The sequence below is a fragment of the Corapipo altera genome, unplaced genomic scaffold (assembly GCF_003945725.1).
Source record: "Corapipo altera isolate COAL_440 unplaced genomic scaffold, ASM394572v1 128, whole genome shotgun sequence".
NCBI lineage: Eukaryota > Metazoa > Chordata > Aves > Passeriformes > Pipridae > Corapipo > Corapipo altera.
In genome coordinates this window covers 349,439-372,131 of record NW_020885061.1, presented here as the reverse complement: position 1 = coordinate 372,131, position 22,693 = coordinate 349,439, and the positions used below count along the sequence as shown (strand labels likewise).

The 22,693-nt window shown below is 42.3% G+C and overlaps 1 protein-coding gene across 1 annotated transcript; it reads right to left on the bottom strand.

The window, feature by feature from the left end:
* Nucleotides 1–465: 465 nt before the first annotated feature.
* On the bottom strand, nucleotides 466–22,620 carry KLHDC1 (kelch domain containing 1). Its single transcript, XM_027668977.1, has 13 exons — nucleotides 22,398–22,620; nucleotides 20,010–20,080; nucleotides 17,497–17,614; nucleotides 16,724–16,842; nucleotides 15,005–15,083; nucleotides 13,941–14,024; nucleotides 13,086–13,169; nucleotides 8,222–8,280; nucleotides 6,043–6,155; nucleotides 5,546–5,618; nucleotides 2,374–2,458; nucleotides 1,804–1,856; nucleotides 466–1,426 (listed from the first exon to the last, which is right to left on the bottom strand). The coding sequence occupies exons 1-13, from the start codon at nucleotides 22,497–22,499 to the stop codon at nucleotides 1,252–1,254; spliced, it is 1,215 nt and encodes a 404-aa protein (XP_027524778.1). The 5' UTR covers nucleotides 22,500–22,620; the 3' UTR covers nucleotides 466–1,251.
* Between the last annotated feature and the right edge of the window lie 73 nt (nucleotides 22,621–22,693).

Here is a 22,693-nt window from a genome sequence, read left to right as displayed (position 1 = left end):
TTCCAAAATTAACCTGGATGGGCACAGGAACCTTCCAAAATTAACCTTGATGGGCACCTGAACCCCCCCAGACTCCCCCAGTTAGCAGTGGAGAGCACCTGAATCCCCCAAAAATCAAATCTTAGGAAGCACCCGAACCTTCCAAAATTAACCTTGATGGGTACCTGAACCCCCCAAAATTAACCTTGGGAGCACATAAACTCTCCAAATTAACTGAGGGCGGGGGCACCTGAACCCCCAAAATCAAACCTTGGGGGTGGGGATTACCTGAACACTCCTCCCCCCCAAAAAAGGAGGGAGGGAGGGAAGGAAGGAGGGGAAGTTTAGCACATAATATTACAGCTCTGTTACAAAACCCAGTCACAAAACTTCCCTCTTTGATACACCTTTGCTTCCAAATATCCTTTCCCCAAATGATGAAGTTTTACAGACTGCAAAACCATCAAAAACTTGTCAAAATGGATCTCAATTCAACTCTCTATAAAATTTTAATGACTGTGCTCCTGTTAACTAAATATTCGAAACAGAAAAATAGCCCGTACTACATTTGCTCTTTTTAAACAATAAATAAGCAACTTTTTGTGTTTGTTTGGGTTTTTTTTAAACAAGAATGAAATATAAACTTTACACATCCAAAATACAATATACAACTTATTTCCAAAAGGACTTAGTGATGACAGAAACAGCAAAACGAGGTGATGAGCAGAAGTTTTCCTACAGACAACAGGTCACGCTGCTCGTCACAGGTTTTTCTTCAAGTTCCACGGTTCCCTTATGGATTTTCCTACTTGGAGCACGAGTTGGGGCTCCATTGTTTGAGTGGATGATGAGAGGAGAGTCTGGTGGAATCAAACACTAAGATTTGGTGGTGCTCCCAAATTTGTTACCTCTTAAGACTGACGAGTGTGGATCTCCCCAGGCCACTGTGTTGAACTCTAATTTAGGCTGATGTGATAAGGCTGCAGGAAGATTTTTAGACCTAAGCCATATTTTTATCCAACTGAAAATGTTCTGTATCCCCTTCCAAAAGAACAAGGTGGATGGACTGTCTCCTTAAGACCACAACAGAAATGAACAATATATACAAACGAAGTCGCATTCGCTTCCTACGCAGAAAACAAGAGAGACTTCCCGTAAAAAGGATTTCTTTCGTTCTCAAACTTCACTTAGAAACTCAGCTTAACACACAGTTCGTTCTGGAACAGCAGTAACAAAACACTTGGAGGTGTCCCAGGGTTTCCCTGCCCTTGTTCATGTGGTGTTGAGTTGGCTTTGTCTTTCGGTCTCGGCTTTCCTCTCCTGCCGGTGGGTCACTGCAGCCCAGAAGGTGATTTTTTTCAGCACTTCCTGCAAAAGTTTGGATGGCAGGCAGGGAATCTGGTTCCTCAAGAGAGCTGCGTTCTTCCCAATGCAGTCAAGACACAGCCTGAAGAAGGAAAACAGGAAAAAAACCCCCAACTTTAAGTAAATGGTCTGTAATCTGAAGACCAAGTGGCAACTTATTAAAGTTGGTGTTGTGCGTTAATTACGGACCTTGTGGGTGCACGTGCAGGAGAATTACACACCACCAGGGATTAAACTGCTGTGGATCATCACACATGGCATGGTTCAAATATTTACTGAGGAGGTAATTTGGTATTTTACCTGCCTGTGCAGGAGCACGTGGCTAAAAATCACCCTTGGAGCAGCTGGGTCTGGTGGAAGGTGTCCCTGCCCACGGCAAGGGGTGGAACTGGATTGTCCTTAAAGTCCCTCCCAACCCAAACCAGTCTGGGATTCAGAGATTCTGTAACCACAGCTCACCTGAGGAGGGAATAAGGCTGAGTCTGAAATATCAACAAGTCACTGCAGTGACCCTGATCAAGAGAAAAAAAAGGAACCATTAAAATGGCAAACAGTTTATCTCTAGATTAATGTCACATTAATTACCACATGCATGATTTAAAACTGATAATACCTAAATAACTATTTATGAAGCATCTGAACTACAAATCCCTTTTTATTCCAGCAGTCAAGAAAGCTTCAGGTGGGGATTCCTTGGTGGTGGTTTTCAGTTACCAATTTGAGCCAACATCTCAATCTGTTTGTTTGTTGTTGTTGTTGGGGTTTTTTTTAATTTAAATCCCATCTATAAATACATTAATTGATTTGCTCAGAGAGGTTGTGGACTCCCCTGGATCCCTGGAAGTGTCCAAGGCCAGGTTGGACAGGGCTTGGAGCAACCTGGGCTAGTGGAAGGTGTCCCTGCCCATGGCAGGGGGTGGAACTGGGTGAGCTTTAAGGTCCCTTCCAACCCAAACCATTTTATGATTCCACCATTTTATATCAATTATAATTATCCTAATGATAGGATTTATTATGCAGTTTACTGACTGTGTCCATGAAAAGCAGGTCGTCTTTGCTCCCACCAAACACCATCACTTCTCCTTCTTTTCCAAGGCAGGCTGTGTGCCAGAGTCTGGAAATAAAACCATAAATGCAATTAGTGCCCAAGGAACAACATCAGTTGTGTGTTATCAGCAAGACAAAGACATTATTTCAGAGGTAAAAAATAGTAGCTTAAAATATATTACTTGTTAATTTAACAATATAAAAGGAGAGAGCAATGTCACTATCCATCTCATGAGAATTATTTGCATACAGACCAATATATTTTGTCATTATTTGACTCTTCTGTACTCTGGTTATATAAACTTTGTCTTATTTATCACTACATTGGAAATTTTTTAGACAAAAACATAACCCTGCAAACAAAGCTTTGGCCAAGGGTGGCTTTTCTTTTCCTTTTTGAATTTTCCACTATTTCTTTGCTTCAGAAGTGCAATTCTAGTGGCTTTCAGTCTGTGGGGTTCTCAGTACTGACTTGGATCCCTGAGCACTAGGAACACCAGTTACCCTGTTTCAGTCTTACACTTGCCCCAGGAACTGATTCCTGGGGATCAGTCCCTGTGGGTCAGTCACACCACATCAGGTTTTGTGTGGTGCCTATAAAAATACACGACATAAAAAGAGACCCCCACAAAACCACAACCTGATTTTATAATCAAAGATTCTGCAGCCACGCCTTGCTAGATTTATTTTTTATTATTTGCAGATCAAACCCTCTAATTTTTCTGCTGGTCTACCACCAGTGAATGGCACAAGATGATCCCCACAGAGCTCTGGCCCTTTAGAGCTACAGAACCAAAATAAAATGCCCCACTAAATTTTCATGCAAACGTTCCCGCTTTCTTACTCCATTCACATCCTTAGGCTAAACTGTATCCCACTTTTTCCCTTCCTCCTACCTGTGGATAGATCTGTCTCTGCCTGATCTGCATTAGGAAAACTCTGGCCTGGACTTCGTCACGAAGAACAGTGGGAAGCCTTTCCTGCCTGGGCTCTGGTGACATCCTATCTCGCAACCTGAGGCTTTTCCTACAGCCTGACAAGAGTTTCTGTCCTCCCACGGCTGCTCTAACTTATCACCTAAACATTCTGACAGAGCACGTTATTGAGATCACACACATCCTTCAGACACAGCTCTTCCAGCTACAACAACAGCATGAAAACACTGGGAATCCAGGAGTTACACAGGAGTCTGTTGTCTGTTTTAACCCAGCGTGCAAAACGTTGGCTGAAGTGCAACTGATGGACAGAAAAGAAGAACAGTGTTTTCTACCAATACAGAATCACCTGGGAAGACAATTTTTTTTTTTAGAAAGTACTAAAAATGAAGGTTGAAGGAAATTATTCTTTACAGAATTTAGGGAGGGCATCAAACTTGCAGAAGCACCTGGAACAGACATTAATGAATGTGTGATATTCTGGGTATTATTAGAAAATAACAGAAATATTTATAAAAGAAGTACATGTATAAGGATTATTGCCCCTGTATTTTAAGTCAGAGCAGCAACTGAACTGACTCAAACCTTTTCCAGCTGCAGAGATCCTGCAGTAATCCTGGATACAATCATGATACAAGGAAGTACTTCTCACTCAAAGTAGTTCAATATACAGACAGGCTTTTGGGGTGGCCCCTTTTATCCATGTTTCCTGGAGCCATTCCAAATCCACCTGGATGTGTTCCTGTGTCACCTGCTCCAGGTGACCCTGCCTTGGCAGGGGGGTTGCACTGGAGGATCTCCAGAGGGCCCTTCCCAGCTCAGCTATTCTGTGACTTCCTGAGAAAGGTTAATGAAGCTTTTGGGGGTTGTTTGGTTGTTTAAGGATGGGAGGTCCTTTCCTTCAATAAAGAATTAGGTCAGGGAAAGGTCCTCAGCCTCCAACCCAAATACCACAATCCTCAGGTGGTGGAGAAGCACAGGACACGTTTGGAACTGAGGGAGCTCTGAGAGTCCTGTCAGGATGGGATCCAAAGGCTCTGCTCTCCCAGGAGGGGCTGGGCTGTGTTTGCACAACAGCTCCCCTTGTATCCCACGATGGGATCTGCCCTGGAATTGCCTGGAAATCATCTGGGACTCAGGAGTCACTGGTTCCTACCATCCAACCCCTCTGCCAAGCCAGGCACAGATGTTATTCCAGCTTTAATGCACAGGAAAGGCTGAGCTGCAGCTCCTGGGGCTGCTGCCTGTACAAACAGCACATTCTGTCCCTTCCTGGGCCTTTTCCATGATCCCCAGTGAAAATAATGACAGAGGGAAGGCTTGAAACCATCCACGTGTGAAGAACTGGACACAGATCCTTGGCTGCTACTGCTGTGCTTTATTTAAGGCAGCCATCAGTCCATCTATCAGCTCACTAATCATAAAAGGAAAATATTCTGTGAATTAAGGTAGTTTATTTGAGCCTGAAGCACAAAAAAGCAGAAAACTTGGTCTAGCTGTGGCTGTTATGTTTAAAAGACACCCTAGAACAGGATAAAAGAGGAAGAAAGTTAAATGAGGTGAAGATATTTCAGTAGCAGAAGACAAGGCAGGAATCATGCAAATGCCAGACCAGAACTGTACATATTTATATTGTAAAAGAATAATAGAAAATGGTGCTGAAAGTTCCTGGGTGGATGTAGAGAATTAATTCCATGAAAACCTGAATATTTACTACCTACAGCAAACCAATTCAATAGTAATTCTCTTATAAAAAACACATATTGCTTCAAACACTGCATTAATAAACAAGATATTTTACTTTTGAACCCCGAAAGATGCATCCACTTTTTCATGGTTCTCTATTTCTAACAATGTGTCAACATTAATCAAGTTTTATTATTCTCTTTGGTTATTAATTCCTCAAAGGTTTTGAGGTATTTCCTTATATAACAATAATTTGGCTGTAGAAAACCAGGTTGGTTGGACACCCAGCTCCTTCACCACAAAACCATCTTTCAAGGCAAATGAACGTCAACCACAATAAATACAGAAAACTCAAAATGCTGTATCAGGGCCTGAAGGAAAACAAGGCATTAAAGCAAACTATTCAATCCTACTGCATTAATTTTCTAAAACATTCATATAATGTCATTCAAAAATACTGTTCAGTAATTTAACAACCAGTTAATTTTTAGAAATGATTTAATTTCAGCACACATTGGTCTGTGTTTTTATACCTAGGCCTACTCTTAGGCAAGTGGGTGAGTTGTTTCCATCCGTTTGTTGTAATGCTGTGGATCCAGCCATCACCTACAAGGTAAGAACGTGCATTAGTGCCTTTTTTTGGGCCCAAAATTACCTTTTTTTTAATGTATACAAGCAGCTCTGTGTCCTAAGAACACGTTACATTCAGGTAACAGTAACATCATCACTACATTAACCTGCATCTTTTCGCTCCTTGTAATTTAACTGAACACACACTGCATTGAAATCTGGAATTAAAATACACTTGATTTCTTTTCTTTTGGATGAACTGAGAAAAATCACCCCCTCCCAGTGGATTTATCTATGCAACTTAAAATTATTTTCAATAATTTCATGGGCTTTTCATGAAAACAAGCTGCCTTTTCTAAAAAAAAAAAAAAAGGAACTCACAGAAGACCATCCCACTTCCTATTTCACATTTTTCGCTGTGATTTGCATAGAACAGAATTATAACCTCTAAATTACTTACTTAAAGGAACATTATCAGAACTTAGTCCACCAAAAAGAAAAAGTCTGTCATCTCCTATCGGAGTCAACGTGTGCCAGGAGCGATCCTTTGGTTTCTCTCCACTGATATTAATTCTTGGTGAAACAAAGAAACAAAAAGATACAAAATTTGCAAAGAATGCTGAAAATTAACCTGGCAGAAAATTTCTTAGTTTGTCCCAGAGTAAGCTTGGATGTTTTTCCCAGTGAAAAAGCAAAGACAGCAAAGACTAAATAATCAAATCAACTGCACCTACATGTAGCTAAAGAGTTAACTGTGATTAAATTTAATGAATTCTCTCCAGTCCTAGGAAAAGGGTTTTAAATGATCTGAGGATTGTGGCTTTACCTTTGATCCAAAAACTACCACCTCTTCAACCACTGTGGTCACCCAAATTTTGAGATAAATGTTGGTAAGAAGGTGATTTGTTAAGTACAAAACAGATGCAGGTTTGTTATTGCCCAAATCTGCTCGTGTTACAAAAACATAAGATTTGAAATTGGGTTTTGGGTGGGTTTGCTTGAGGTGAGAATGTGAACAGCAAAGAACCTTATGGGATATCCCAAAAAAAAAAACCCAGTTTTGGTATCTGTATTTCCTTTGTAGTCAGTGAAGAGAAACAGGTGCCTGGAAAGCACAACCTGGGGATTTATTTTCCACGTCTCACCCCCAGGAAGTGCCTGTTTCCCTTCACTGGGCACGAAGGAAGCCCTGGGTGAGGAGTAGAGGCATCTGTGGCACAGCCAGAGGAACCTCACTGCCCAATTCTCCATCTGGAAGCAAAGCCTGAAGAATCAGAGGGAATTAAACAGGGATTGCAAAAACTGTCCTGCTAAATTTTGGCACTGAAGCCAAGCTGCAATGTTTGAGGGCCTGCTTTGCACAACTCTTGTGTAAGAGGCTGCTAAACTTGGCCCAGGGGCAGCCTGTGCTTTGAGGGTTAAAACCAAAAAATGATAAACCAGGTACTGAGGGGGGACAAAATTTCAATTGTCATGCTGCAAAAAACACGATCCCAGTACCAGAAATAACATAATATTGAACATTCTGAGCAACAAGTCAGTGGAGCAAAGGGACTTCTGGGTAGTGGCAGCTAAAATAACAACTGCAATCCCCTGCTGGAGGATATTCCTGATTTACTAGGTTTATATTATGCAATTCCTTAAGAAACCTGTGTAGAGTTGAATAAGAAAGACACTTGACTGGCTAGTGGGGCTTTAAATAAAATCATTATTGCATTTGGAGCTTTTCTGTTCTTATTTCACAGTGTTTCTGTGGGGAATCATGGCACTTTTGGAGTAAAATTCTTTACATTGTGATCATCCCTTACAAATGCCTGGTTTTTAACACCATTGCTGATTTCAGGGTGTAGCCAGAAATAACTTTTCAAACAATTTGTGCAAAGACCGACTGTAAACTGGAGTAAAAAAAATGTAAATACTGATTTGACATTGTCCTGAAAGATACACAGAATTTTTTTTCTCCTTTTGTGATCGGGAGATGAAATAAATAATGAATAAATATGGACCCTTTACACCTCCTGTGAGGTGCCACCACAGCAGCAGACACTGTGAAAAGGCTCTTTTTTGCCCATAATATCTTAAATCTCTTTTTTTTTTCCAGTCTCTCAAAGACTCTTTGCCGAGGTGCTGGAATGGCTGGAGAGGAGGCTCCTAAATTTACAATGATCCAACACTAAATCGTGGGTAAATCTTGGGAGCCTTTCTTGGATCACAATAAAGAAATAACTGAGTTTTGGAAAAATGTTCAGTTTTTAGGATTTCATGGTCTTTTATGACAGAGACCCTTCCCCAGTCTGTGCTGTAATGAGCCAACTAGAGATACTAAAAACAGCATTAGAGAAGACATCAGACCTGAAATTCCATATGGATAAATGCACCCATCTTGAAAATTAGGATGTTAAATCACTACATGCTGTGCTTGAAACAGCATCATCAATGCTTTGGTGCAGAACAGAAAAAGCTTAGTAACCACTATCAAATTAAATTAAATGGAAATCACAATATAGCAGCTGTTAAAATAGTCCCCAAACTCTCATTCTCCTCTTGCAAAAGCTACAGGATTAGCTCTGGATCTATTTAACAATATGGTTCAATCCTCTACATTCAGTTTTAAGTGTTAGAGGGGGGTGGAAACTCACCTTCCAGACCAAGTCCAAGTGTCTAAATTGAGGCAGTGCAAATCATTCATTCTGGTTTGCTGAAACAAAGAAATAAAATCCCACTTGTGTTATAGTAAGCAAACAAGAAGCAAAGCATTTCAGTGAGGCCTTCCTGGGACAGAATATTACAAGTGACAATATTTTGAAGAAATCTGTACCCCTGTGCCTTAACATAAATCTGTTTCCTGTGGCAGATGAAAAGCATTTCTTCTCAAAAAAAAAAAAAAAAACCACAAAAAAACCCAAAAAACCCCCTGAACATGCAACTCTCAGGAAACTGCCTGTCAGGAGGAATATTTCCAGCCATGCAATGGCACTATGGGGCCAATTTTAGCTTTTAACAGTGAAGAACTGTGTGATATTTATTCAGTTCCTGCAAATGTATTTAACTTTCATCCACAGAATTCACGGGAGGTAAATGCACAAGGTGTTTTACTCTCACAGAGTTGCCTCACGTTATTTTTCTTTACGTTCTGATCAGAACTCTGTATCCTCCTGCCTTACTCCCTGGAATATCCTGGTAGTGCTCAGTGCATCCCACAAGAAGTCCATCACGTCTGTGGTTCTCTCTCTTGCCCTTTCACAAAGTTACTACCAGCAATGACAAGGTTTTAGGACCCTTTAGCACTTGCCACAAACATAACAAAATGGGAAATCAATGCACTTTCCTGTCTGCCTGTGATGTGAGATGGAGAAGTGACTGACTGCCTTAGGGCTGGGGGAGAAGATAAAAAGAATTTCTCTGCTTTAGGTTATTTTCAACGACTCACAACACACTCCACTGACACCTGCAATTCCCCTGGGTGCTACAAAAAAGATCTGGGAAGTAGGGAAATGTATCTTGCCTTACCTTCCAACTCCTTTTCTCCTAGGGTAGTCCATAGATCTATTAGAATAAGCCTTTCTCCAGCTGGCAGATCCTTTGAGGCAGAAACTAGGCTGGTCATGTAAGTCAGAACAGGAGTAGTTTTACCCCTGAGAACTCAGCCAGGGAGTGAGTGTGAGAGACTTCCAAAGCTGTCCAGCAGAGCTATGGGAAGTCTCTCAGGGGATTTCAGGAAACAGTAAGGTTTTCAGGATAGCTACGGCCTCCTCTGACCAAGTACTTTGCTGTCCTGGAGAAGGGAATGTCAACCACAATCCTGGGATGCCTCCAGGGAGGGCACCAGGCTACAGAAAAGCAGAACGTGAGGGTTTGGGGCATTGCCTGAGAAACTTTATCCCTCAAAAGGGTTGAATGTAACAACCAAGTGTGGTCCAGCTGACAGCCAGTGGAACAGATCTGTCTTCCATGACAAGTCTATCCAGTTTCCTGCTCCTTCTGGTGGCTATGAAGGAGATGAGGAACAAATTATCCCAGCAGAAAGCAAAATGCAGTTGGTATCTTCCGTGCACAGCCAGGCAACTCGGGGCAGGGTGGGCAAAACCCAACGTCCTGGCCTCTACAACTGAAAGTATTTAATCATCTTGGAACAACACAATTTGATATGAAGGGCATCTATCAGAGAAAGGGAAGAAAGTTGCTGTTATGTTGGAAATTTAGGTTTCAAGAAGATCCTGCTCAAGACCTCCTCGCTGACTTTCCTTTCCTAGGCATTAGGCAGAAGATGGAGAAGTTTCCAGTTTCCTGGTCCCTGGGAAATCAATGTGTTATAATCTTTACATTCTCATGATTCAACAGCTTGACAGATCCACAATTACATCAACCTCCTCTGGAATTCAAAACACCATCAGCTGGACTGTTCTGCCCAAGATTCAGTCCCTTAACAAAGCCTTTCTACCCAACCCTTATCTGGCAGACTGGAAAGCACACAGCTTTATAGCATCACCACTTGCCATACACAGCTTTCTTCCAGTTTCTCATGTATTTCTGACTGGTATCTACAATATTTAATCATTCTGACAATCCTAAAATGATTCTTAACTGGCTTTAAAGCACCAAGCCTCCTAGGAGGGTTTGCATTTCCCTTGGAGCTACAAGGACTCCTGAGACATTCTGCTCATCTCTGGCATGTTCATTTATTTGCAGCCCAGTAAACATTACCCAGGATCTGCTTTGTCTCAGGATTAACTTTCCAGCACGATGAAAGGCATTAAGGGTGACATTATTCTCAGCTCGCTGCTCTTACAGTAAATTCTGCACCTCTCCATTCTGGAATTACAACCAAACAGCTACTCCAGCTCCAATCTTTGCCAAGAGAAGGACTGCAGTTCGATGGATCTTCAGTGACAGGACATATAAACATGCTTACATTAAGGCATCAGATGTGTGAAGAGCTGCTGGAAAGACTTAGGTTTGTTACCTCAATCTTTACAGGAAAATTTTCCACTTAAATCAAACACAAGACTTGCATGAACTTTTGGACTAACTCTCCTTCCTTCCCACTTTCTCCCATTTCTGTTTTTCCAGGGGCTTACCTGAAGGAACAGAGTCCACATAACACTTCTGAGCCTGCTTTCAAATGATTCCTGGTACAATTGATTTTGATCATCATCATCATCATCTTCTTTTACCAGTTCTAGCTCCAACTTTGGAAAAAGGTGCCCTTTCCTCCCAGAAAGATGAATAGGAGAAGCCTCATGACACTTCCTGGCCCTTTCTGGTTCCTTGTAGAGCCTTTTCCCTGGGAAGATTTGTATTATGGTGAACTAGAAGGAGCAGAGCAACCCCGTATTTGCTCCTTAATTTATGGAGAAAAGCAAGACTTCATCCTTTGGGGAGGAGTTACTCCTGTTGTCAGGAAATGCAGTGGGTTTTTGATGTCTTTAGCTTTCTTGTTTCATGACTTACATTAATTCCTCAAGCCCCACTGGATGTTCCCAAACCTTTCTACGTTTCCTTCCATTTATTTCTAGGATATAAAGTGAATCAATAACAATTACTAAGGTGAAAATTACACCGACTGCTCTCCTACAGAATTAAATACAGCTTTCCACAATTCCACTCTGACATGGTTCCCAAGTGGTTTCACTGAAATTTTCACTGAATTTTTAAGGAAGCTGATGCTACATGAGGAAGAGAAAAACCTTTTCAGATCAGAGCCTTCTGAATCCTGTGGTGAGACAGAGTTAAACAGAAGCCCGAGGGCAAATCCTCTGAGGGCAGATCTAATCATGCACCAGCACAGTGGAGAAATGACAGGTGAGCTCCAGCTAAATAACAATAATTCCACTTGCAGAGGCTGCATGAAATCCCAGCTGGAGTTCCAGAGCAGTTCAGTGGCAACAGGCCCAGTGCAGCAACCCTGAGCTGAGCACAGAGCCCTCAGTGCTGTCCTGGCTCTGGGGGTGAAGGGCTCAGCCCTCGCTGAGGGAACGAGGCTCTGGAGGCCGAGGAAGTGACCAGGAACAAATGGGAGGGCAGAAGGTCCTGAGCTGCACATTTACTTCTTCACATCTGGGTTTCTTTCCCTCCCAGGGCTCCTTAAATGAGGAGCAGGATTTGGCTGTGGTTCCCAGCAGACAGGGAAGAGCAATTGCATGGCAGAGGCACAGGGCTCTCCCTCAGCCCGGCAGGGACAACCCTGACACACGAGGTTTGGTCGTTTTTCAATCTCTTCCAAAATTTCTTTATTTCCTTAAGTTATTTGCAAACCAAGTTTGTCCAAACCCACAGCTCTGGAAGCTGCTGTGTGCAGCTCTCTTAGGCAGAGGTGGGGCTTGATCCCAAAAATCCTGAGCCTGTATCAAAGGCCACATAATGGCAAAGAACAAACAGGATCCGTTTTGGTTACTTTCTTTCCTGATTGCTCTGAAAAGGTGCTTGAAAAAAAATCTTTTCTGCAGCCTGTGGGAGGAAATTCAAACTGGAAACTGGCTGGACATGTGTGACATTTCTACAGGAGTAGAAACCATTGGTAACAGAACTGCAGACATGGGAACAACACTGTGGCAGGAAAAACAGGGAACAGGGAACAAAGGGCAATTTTACACTGCTTTGTTGGCCAGTTCTTGGGATACAGGGGTTGGTTTATGGCAGCTTTCCAAGATGAATTTGGCATATGCTCACTGCAGGGCATTCCCAAACAGCTAATTCCTTCTCTTCTACCAAAAACACAGCACTGGGGGCTTTCAAAAGCTTCTTCACTGTTACTTTTAGGAGGAGCAGAGACAGAAAACATCCAGTCTCATCCTCCAGCTGAGCAGGATTAAAGGCTCCAAACTAGCTGTAGTTAAGAGAGCTAAAACATTAAAAACCACAAGAGTACACAGTAACAAACTGGGAGGGTTTTCACTTGCCTTACAGAATCTGTTTCTTACATTAAAGCTCCAGCAGAGAAGAACTGAAGAGAAAAATCTCCTCTGACCAGCACTAGAGAAATTAAATGTGTTGCTGAGAGGTTTAATATCTCCTTTCTTACCATGTTGGCTTCATGTTTTTTAGGTACAGATAACCAGGGAGATGATTCCTATAACTTTAAGTTGAAAAGAGTCAGGAAGAGTTAAGATTATACAGCCACGATCCAGCCCTAATTTAAATATGCACTGATTGCATCCTCTTTGTTACCTCTTCCAGACATCTGTATTTCTGTCACTTATGTGCAAAAAATGACAAAAGGTTAAATTATAAAGCCAACTCAAATCTGTTATATACCAAACAGTCATCTGTGTTTTCCCTTTTTGGGACTATGTGTGCTTCATCATTAATATCAGAGGTAGAAAGACTCTTCTTTTTGCAGAGGGTGATGACAAGCAGCATCCTGAATTCAGAGCCCCTAACATCCAGGTTAGGCCAAGACATTTTAGATTTTTTTTTCCTGCTATGAAGTGATTTTTTATTAAAAAAAAAAAAAAAAATAACAGCCAAGAAAATAATATTAGTGCCAAGAAAATGTTCAATTACCAGCACTCGTCCTCCAAAGATGTAACCTTTGTTTCCCAGCACAGCACACGTGTGAGCTGCTCGAGGCTGAGGTGGATCTCCACCCTGAAAGAGCCAAAACAAGGTCCTTCAGAACATCATCAAACCTCCTGGACAGCTTTATTTTTCCAAGGTGAAAACCACCAGGAACTGGCACTAAAATCCCTGGAAATCACACCCTCAAATTTGGTGTTACAGCCACGTGCCCTGCGTAAATCAGAAATAAAGAGCAAAAACTGGCTTTTACTTTGCAGTGGTGATTCCCTTTTTCTTGTTTTGCATTTAGTTTATAGGAATTTCAGCACATCTTGTAAAGACCATAAAATACTGTCAGGCACTCTTTACAACATACAGCTTACTACTGAGTTCTTATGTAAATTTATCTGGATTTTACGAACCTTTATGGAATATTTTAATACAGTGTCAATAATTCTGGAATATCCCAGTGCCTTGTCTTTCCAGTTATGGCTCAGCAACAGTAATTTTACATTCCCAACAGTTGTATTAAAGCTTGAACACAAAGCTTTATCTCAAAAGATATCCCCCATCACCTCCTAAGGTACCCAGATTTCTGACACCTCTCTGAAATTCAGGGGAATTTTTGCATCAGAACCAGACCACAGAACAAACACCAGTCTAAAAACACCCCATGGGGGAAAAAAATTCAGGTCAGTTGGGGGAATTTCCCACATTCCAGAGGCACTGAGTGCCCAGTTTAATGTTGTAAGCCTGAGCAATATTAAGCATCTTCAAATTATTTTTCCCAACCTCAATTTCTAAGAGCACAGTAACTATTGAAAACACACTGAACTCACAGTTGTGCTGAAAAACACTCACCCTGATTGCTGGTTGAGACCAGGTCTGTGTGGTTGTGTCAAACACATGAACATCATTATGCCATCCCCAGAATATCTGTCCTTCCTAAAAAAATCAAAAAAAAAAAGTTTAAAACCAAAAAATAAGCATATTTTATTTTAAAACCTTTGGGTTTATTGAAGGACACAAACCCAGAAGTGATCTGTCAAACACGAAAATAAACTAAAATACAGAATTTTCTTTAAAAAAAAATACATTAATATTTTTAATGCAGCAGCTGAGGTCTAATTGAAGGTCATCAGCACCCAGGGGTGTAAAGGTGATGACATCTGAAAATGGGTTTTATGCTCCAACATCCCTCACTGCACAGGACAAATTTTACCTTCTGATTTTTATTGTAACACACTGAAAAATAATTAATTGTACAAAGTAATTTCTGTAATCCAGCCTTTAACATTTGATGTCAGCATCTATATTCCCTTTAACACACATTTATTTCTTATTAATTCCTGTCACTAAATACTCTGATCACTCTCCTTCTGTCTATTAACTGTAACAAATTATTATGGGAAAGTTTTGTAACATATTTGTAACTATTACAAAAAATGACATAATGCCTAATCCAGGCATCTTTCTGGATAACAAATTAAATAAATTAACTAAGATTATTCGTCAGTTAGACTTGGGAAGCTAAAAATTCCCTAATGTTACTTCTAAGAAACAAAGTCTTAAATTTTCTGGGGGTTTTCAGCTTTAAAATGTGTCTTCAGATTAAAAGAGGGCTTTGTTCCAGTATTTTGTTTCATGGCACTCAAAGCCCAGCACTGGAGACTCAGGATATGTGTAGCACCCACTGCTCCCAGTGGTGGAATATATCTGGAATTTCAGATCTTGGAAGGTTCCAATTTGCATTCCTGCTGATGCCATAAATAGAGTGGAAAATCAGACACATTTTCATACCCACTGAGTACAGCACAAAGGATCTTTTTTTCCCCCCGACAATCAGAAAGGGACAAATCCCTTGGAATTGTGACAAACCCCTTGGAATTGTGACAAATCCCTTGGAAATGGGACAAATCCCTTACCCAAAATGCATCGTGGACATCGAAACAGTCACTCAGTTCATTATGCTTCCTACAGCCATAGCCCCCAAAATATATTAGCCTAAAAGAACAACAAAAGGAGTTCATTTAGCAAAGAGATTTCAGAGCAGTGAGCTGTAATAATTAGTTTCAGATTTCGGGTTACCTACTGCAGTTATTGTAATAACAATATAAGCAACTGAAAATATTTCCTGTTGCACCTGATTGTGCAAACCTTCACCCTCAAGAAGCCTGACAGAATTCCACACAAGGAAACAGGTTCAAGAGGTTCAAGTCTCTGTTCCTCTTTCCAAAAGTTTATTTATTGGTGATATTTTCAGGCACGAGTCTCAAAATGACAAACAGCACATAAGACAGGGAAATTCCTCCTTCTGCTCCAATCCCTGCCCTTCTCTGGGGAAATTCCCAAGCTCCTGCTGTATTTGTTGGCCTCCTGTGCACATCTTTTGGCAAGAACTGCTCCCAAGGTTCACCCCACTTGACCTTGCCTGGGGGACAAAAAGCCTTTCTCTGGTTTAAAATGAGATTTTCCAAGTGAGCACCGGGGAACAAATCACACTGCAAGGATGGTTACACACCTCCCAGCCCAACATTCCACCCATCAACTGGCCATCCCTAAGGAAAGCTTCCTCAAGTTTGGCTGAACTTCGACCTTTGGGAGGCCATTTGCTCGAGTTGTCAGTGATCTTAGGGAGGAGGCAATTTAGGAAATGGTGGGATGCTGAAGCTCATTCCAGGCTGACATTCCTAGGGAAACAGAGTTACTGACAGCATTGTGCAGCACGACATCCCCGCCTGCAGACTCACATCTCAGGGGATTTTCACGTTTAGCTCTCCCCAAATATTTTCTTTAAATGAAAAGGTTCCCCCTCTGCCACTTAAAACAAGTGATTTTCTCACTGGGCAGATCTCACGATGCTCTGGGTAACAACTTCACTGAAGTTTTCAATAATCTTGTATTAACAGCCAAGGAGTTGTTCAAATACCTGTAATTTTTCCCCCATCATTAGAATTGCAAAACCAAGAGATGGTTCCCAGAGGCATCTTCAGATGGGGAGTCCACAAACAGAAAAATCACTTACATTTGGAAATGTTCACTGTAAATCATATCCCTGCTTGTTTATAACAACTGCAGTAACAAATTGCTGACACAGCACTGTCTGGTGACCACTTGTGCCACAATATCCAGGCATTTTCCATAATAAACACAAAATCTGGAGTATTTATTTCTAGCCAGTTATTTTTTTCCTTAACACACACAAATATCTAGGCTGACTGGGTTCTTAAAAAATGAAGATGATCCCTGAAATGCCCTTGAAATTGTCAGCTATTGAACCCCTTGAAAAACACATGAAATACATTTTATTGCAGGTGATAATTACATTGATGGATACAACAAAAAGGTAATTTTATACTGATTTTTAATGTGTTGAATGTTAACGTGTTATAATTAAATAATAGAGGTGTAATGATTTTTTATCTGAAGTCTCAAAGCATTCCACAAACTTCCCCTAAATTTCTCACCCCTCTCCTAAAGTGGGTTTTTACTCACCATTAATTCTCATGTGTGAGAAAACTGTGGTAGCAAGTTGTTACACAAAGTAAGTCAAGCTAAGAATGAGAGTTTCCTGAATCCCAAACCTGTGTGCTCTTCACTTTATAGCCCACATTAACACACATTAAATATTCTTAAGGTGTTACCTGTCCTTATAGACCCAGCAGGAGAGTTTGTCACGGGGGGTAGGAGGTTGACCTTTAAAATTTGTGATTTTTTTCCATCTGTAGGTTCCGGTTTTTGTTCTCAAATTAACATAATAGAGCTTAAAATTAAAAAAAAAAAAAGTACAATGTTTTCAGTATAAAGGATATCAGAGAATCCAGCAGAAATCACCAACAGAGAGAACAACCCACCTCCCCCAAAATCAACTAGTTTGGATTTAAAAAAAAAAAAAAGGAACTGGCAGTGGAGTTTTAGCAACACTCAGGAAGAGGCAAATGCATCACAAAAACACAGTTAAAAGGTAAGAATTGGCAACAAGTTTTCCTGCCTGATGAGAGGCTCCATTTTACTTCTTTTCTAGTCAGGAGTGAACTCTGACTTCATTCTCATTAAATGATAAAACAACCAATTTCATCTACTCTGCTAATTCAGTCTTCAGTTACAAGGACAACAATAGCTCTGTTTTAACTTTAATTATTACCTGATTATATAAGGCAATGGCTATCAGAGAGCAAAAATAAGGAGTGATACTCTGAGATTAGTTTCATTTATGGTTGTCAAAACATTTTTTTAAAAAAAAGCAATTGGGAAAGCACAGGCAGCTCTCAGAAATGAGCACAGAAAGTTTTGCAAAAAAATGAAGTTTCCCCTCAAATTTCTCCTTGATTCAAATGCAAAGTACAGCACAGAAACAGCAAGGCCAGCATTATTACTCACTCAAATACAGTGTTACAGGAAAAAATGAATACAATACCCGATTACTGTAGCCTTTATCATCAAACCCCCCAAAAATGTACAGCTTCCCATTGATGCTGGCCCCACAGCTCCCTGACATGGAAGTGGGCAGCTCCCCTTCCATCAGGTGCATTGTCCTGCAATTTAAAAAAAAAAACACATTAAGACCTTGCAAAGCCACTAAAATTTAACAGTTCCCAAAGTAGATTTATTAATAATATTTAGACTTCAAGCTAAAAATACAGCTTGGGTCGTGACCAGCACTAGGAACTGTTGATCTCAGGCTCCTGTGGTGTAAGAGAACTTCCAGGTGAATACTGTGTGTGTTCATTTTTATGAAGGTGAAATTCATATTAAAAGAGCTTTAGCAGAGCTGTAACATTGATTATTCAAAACAGGGAAGTACTATTAAGTCCAAAACCTCCTGGAATGAGCACATGGCACTGCTGTTATTTTACAAACTGAAAACTGGGGCAGAAGCAGAAATACTTCTCCATTCCTGCTCCCTCCTTCCTGCTGTTCCTGTGCCCTGCACTCTCAGCTGCACATGGACAACGGTGTGTGCTGGCAGCTCAGGGAGATCCTGGTTATAAATATGTAGTGGTTTGAACCTTGTTTTCCCCCAGAGGCTGAAAAAGTGGTAACCCCCAGGGGTGGAAACCCCTGGAAGTTTTGGAGCTCTGTCCAGTGAGCGCTCCTGCAGAAATGAAAACATATCACAAGCACCGGAAGAGAAGGGTTGTAGTTTGGTTGTAGAAGAGTAGCCATGTTGTAGGAGCCACGAGGAAAGGGGGCCGGAGCCCCTCGGAGCCTCTGGGGCCCCCCAGCCCCAGTTGGGGGCTACAGAGACTTGGAACAGTGTTAGACTGGGCTAAGTGTCTGTAGTTGAGCTGGGAGATGTTTTCTCCAAACTGGGCAGCGGCCGGAGAAAAGCAGCCGAGCTGGCACTGACTGGAGAAGCGGTGGCAGAGAACCAGAAGAGATAAGATGGAGCAACAGAGACAGGCAGCACTGCAGAGAAGGCTCCTGGAAGGAGAGTTGAGGAGAAGAGAGCCCGCAGCAGAGCTTTGGAGTTCTGGGGGTAGGAACTGTACCAAACCCCTAAAACTCCTTTGAGACCTCCTGGAAAGGAGGAAGATGATGGACTCTTACTTGAAAGAGCCTTGAAGTGCAGCATGCACTGCAGAGAGGAGCTGAGAAGCTCAGTCGTCCTGAGAGCTGAGCCAGGACGGTGTGGGAGGTTGGCCTTGGGGTCCCTCCCTTGCTGCAAGCTACAAGGAAGCTCGCAGCCTGAGGCAGGGCACAGAGGCCCTGCAAGGAGCTTCAATCTCCTGGAGATACCAGACCGTCACGAAGACCCCCTGTGCTCGTGATATGACTGTGGTGGAGCAACCTTGTCTGGGGTTACAAAGCCCACGGAAGATCCCTCTGCCTGCGTCAAGGGGCCGAGGGGGATACCCACCTCGTGAGTGCTGGCAGAGATCCAGCAACAGCTGCTGCAGGCATGAGATGAGGAGAACCTGCTGCCTTAGAAGAAGCTGCTGCCCTGAGAGACTGGAAGGGATCTGTCCTTCTTTCCCTCCTGGACTTTTATTTGGAGGGGAGAGGAGATCTGATCCATTGTAAATACTGTATGTCATGGTAGAGATAGTTGTGATCGTGTGTATAATATGCTATAGTGTTTATTTGTACAGTCATTATAATATATTCCCTTTCCCCCATTCTGAGTCTGGTTGTGTTTTGTCTGGAAAAAAAACCCATCTCACATTAGGTTGAGATGTGGGAGGGGGGGATGGAGCTAGGGAATTGGATTTTGGGGCTATCTCAAACCATGACAAAATATAACCCTGAAAAAATAAAAGTTATATTTAACCCAGATCATCTCCCCGATCCAAGTTCCCGTGTGAGCACAGACAGCTGTGCTGGGACATCACAGGGAAAACATGGGAGTGTGAGGGGGCTTTAGAACAGGGAGCCAGGGATTTCAGGGAAAAAAGGGGAAACACGAAGGAAAAAAGGGGGAGGGAGGGGAAAAAAAGAGAGAAAGAGGAAAGGGAGCAAGAAGGGGGCAAAAGAAAAAAGGGGAGAAGAGAAAAAAGGGGAAGTTCTGAGTTATTTCTGAGTTGCATCATATTATGCAATTAAGTAATGACAAAAAATATATATAACTAAATAGATTAAGAACCCAAGTATCCACTGTTCAACTGTTCATTCCAACACAGAAGTTTGTGCATGAAGAACTGAGCCAAAATAAACTCCCAAACAAATGCACCTGTTTCAACAGAGCCTTCAGCCAACCATTCCAAACGCTCCCTTGAACATAATAATTAGACTTTAGGAATGAATGTGTTTCCTGGAGTTCATCTGCAAGCATACAGGTCTGTTCTTCAGTCTTTACATTAAACATCTGCTCTTTAAACTCAGGGAACATGGCCAATAACTCATGTCACCGAAGCCTTTTCACTGCAGTTAACTGTCATCTATGCAGAGATCAACTTTATATATGAATTAAATATAAATCATGGAACTTGCCATAACCCACTGTCCATTTCATAGATCCAGAGCTCATCATTAGGCAGATAAACTTCATTCTCTTCAATTGACTAAAATGGAAGAGAAATGGGCAAATGTTAAATCAGTTATGCCTTACACACCATGCATTTTAAGATGAAATGTCAAATCATGTTACTTAGCAACACAGAGTAATCTCAAGGAAATAATCTACCAGAGCATAAGTCATTGCTGCTCTGATCATCCCAATTTTAAAACCAATTTATTTTAAAAATAAAGAACTCAATTCCTCACGACCACTTATTAAAGGCACAAGATTGACCAACTTAAATGTTTTGCCAGAAAAAGATGTGTAACAACATAAACCAGATTTGGAGGTCCTGAATTAAAACTCATTATCTTTTGTTTTGGGAGATACTTTTAATTAGGAGGCAATTCTTGGCATAATAGAAAAGTGTAGAATAAAAAATAGAATATAAAAAGTGGAACTGAAAGGCACCAAAAGTTACTTGCAGCAGCTGAAAGGAGGAACTTGAAAGGACAAAGTCTCAAATATAAAGGAGAAAATTAATTTCCCCGTGTACAAAAACAAAGACTCCTCAACAGAGGTCATTAACAAAGAAAAAAAAACAACCCAGGAAATAATGATGAGGAAGAACAACAAACAGGAGAAGGAAGCCCAAAAGCATTCAGTGCTCATGCTGAGTAATAGCTACACCATTAATTATTGCCTTGGCATTAGAAAGAAATTAAAGACTGGGAGGGAATAAGCAGCCAGAGCCAGTAAATAAACAAATAAATCAAAATTGGATCAAAATGAAAGGAATGCAAAGAAGTTAAATACAAAACTGAAATTTAATTCTCAACCATTTGGTTACTGATATTGATCATTTGCCTTCAAATGATAGTTTATTATGACTTTCTGAGTTTGAAAGGTGCCAACCAGGCAGGTACATCCTATTTTTGGCATGTTTACCCTGCCAGTTCCCTTTCCTTGGGAAGGCTCTGCTGTTCCACACTCCTGGCAGCTTCTGCAACGTGCAGAAGTCGACTCAGTTTAATCTGGGTATGTCAGAGGTCGAGCATTTGCTCCAGAACCAGCTCTGAGCAAACGCACTGATGCCAAAAATAAGTTTGCTGGGCAGCAGTGCAGCAACAACATGTTAAAAATGATTTAGCTATGTAAAGTGCTTTAGCTTAAAGAGCAAGGATTTTCATAATATTCTCAACAAAATATATATAGTATTACTAAAAACATTTGCAAATTTTATCTGCTAAACATTGTCTGTTTCGAATGTGCCGCAAACCCACAATTTTTTACAGGAAAACCTTTGAAAACATTGTGCTCACCAGTCCACCCTCACTTTTAAAGACCAGAGCACAGAAAACTAACAAGAATTACCAGTGATTTAAGTGACATATAGTTATTCAGAGCATAACAGAGTTTAAATCCAGGAGCTCCCAACTAGAATTCTTTGCTAGAGTATGGTAGGACAAGCTTTGCACATTTGAAAGTTGCCCACGAAAAATATAGGTAGAATATTAAATATGTTCATAGAAATATAGTTTCCATCTGATCAAGACAATAACACAAAGCACAGGTATTTTCACATTTTATGGCCAACGTGCACAGACACTGTAGATAAAACGAAGTGTAGATAAAATGAATGTATTTAATGTAGTATCATTCACAGCTCTCGTTAGGGTGAATTCATAGAGCTAAAAGATAAGGATTTACTTATGTCAGAACCAGAACTGATCTTCCAATGAAAAATAAATAAAAGATGTGGGGTTTTTTGCCGGCCACCAGCTTGAGGTGACGGTCACTTTGAGGTGACCAGCGGTGCTTTCTGAGGGAGGGAAACCACGCTGTGTACACAACACAACTAGTAATAAACAAAAACATTGCGGGGACTCGGGAACAAGAACGCGAATTACACACTGGGAAAAAAAAAAACCACGCCACAAATTACAGCCGTCACCCCGCTGAGGGACACGGGAGTCACCCTCAGAGCGCCGGGAGGGGAGGGCAGGGGAGGCAAACCGGCTCCACCGGCCCTTCCCCGCACGTGGCGGGTGACGGGGGCGGCTGAGGGCGGGGGAAGGAGGACGCTGCCCACGGACAGCGGGGAGAAGGGGACGCGCGGAGCAGAGGGACGGGACGCCCCAAGCAGCCCCCGCGCATCCCGCCCGTGTCCCCTCAGCGCCTCCCGCCCGTGTCCCCTCAGCGCCTCCCGCCGCCGCTCGAACGGCGCGCGGCCGCCGCGGCCAATCAGCGCCCGCCGAGCGCTGAGGGGCGGCGGGGGGACCCCCCCCCCCTCCATCCCCTGCCCCGCCCGGGGCTCCCGGAGCCGCTGCCCCGTTCCCGCTTCCCCCCCGCCCGGTCCCCGCGCCCCCCGCACGCCTTACCACGTATCCCCCCCACACGTAGAGAAAGTTCCCGTCCACCACGGCGCAGTGGCCGCTGCGCTCCTCGGCCACGCAGAACTGCTCCGCGGGGTCCGCCGCCATCTTAGGGGAGGAAGGCGAGGAGGAGGAGGAGGAGGAGAAGGAAGGGGAGGAAGCGGCCCGACTGCCTCACCGCTCGGCTGCCTCACGGCTCGCGTCCCGCCACCGCCTCCTCCGGGAGAGGCTGCGGCTCCGGCGCCGGTCGCTCCCCTCAGGCGGACGGGAAGCGAGGAGGGTCCAAAGTGTGGGGCGGCACC

What these genes read in the sequence shown, in the direction of transcription:
- KLHDC1 (XM_027668977.1), bottom strand. Translation starts at nt 22,499, where the DNA reads ATGGCGGCGGACCCCGCGGAGCAGTTCTGCGTGGCCGAGGAGCGCAGC. An exon ending in GAAATGGACAGTGGGTTATG is followed by an intron (nt 17,615 to 20,009) that starts GCAAGTTCCATG and finishes TTTAAATTGCAG; the next exon opens with GACAATGCACCTGATGGAAG. An exon ending in TTGCCTAAGAGTAGGCCTAG is followed by an intron (nt 2,459 to 5,545) that starts GTATAAAAACAC and finishes TTTTATTTCCAG; the next exon opens with ACTCTGGCACACAGCCTGCC.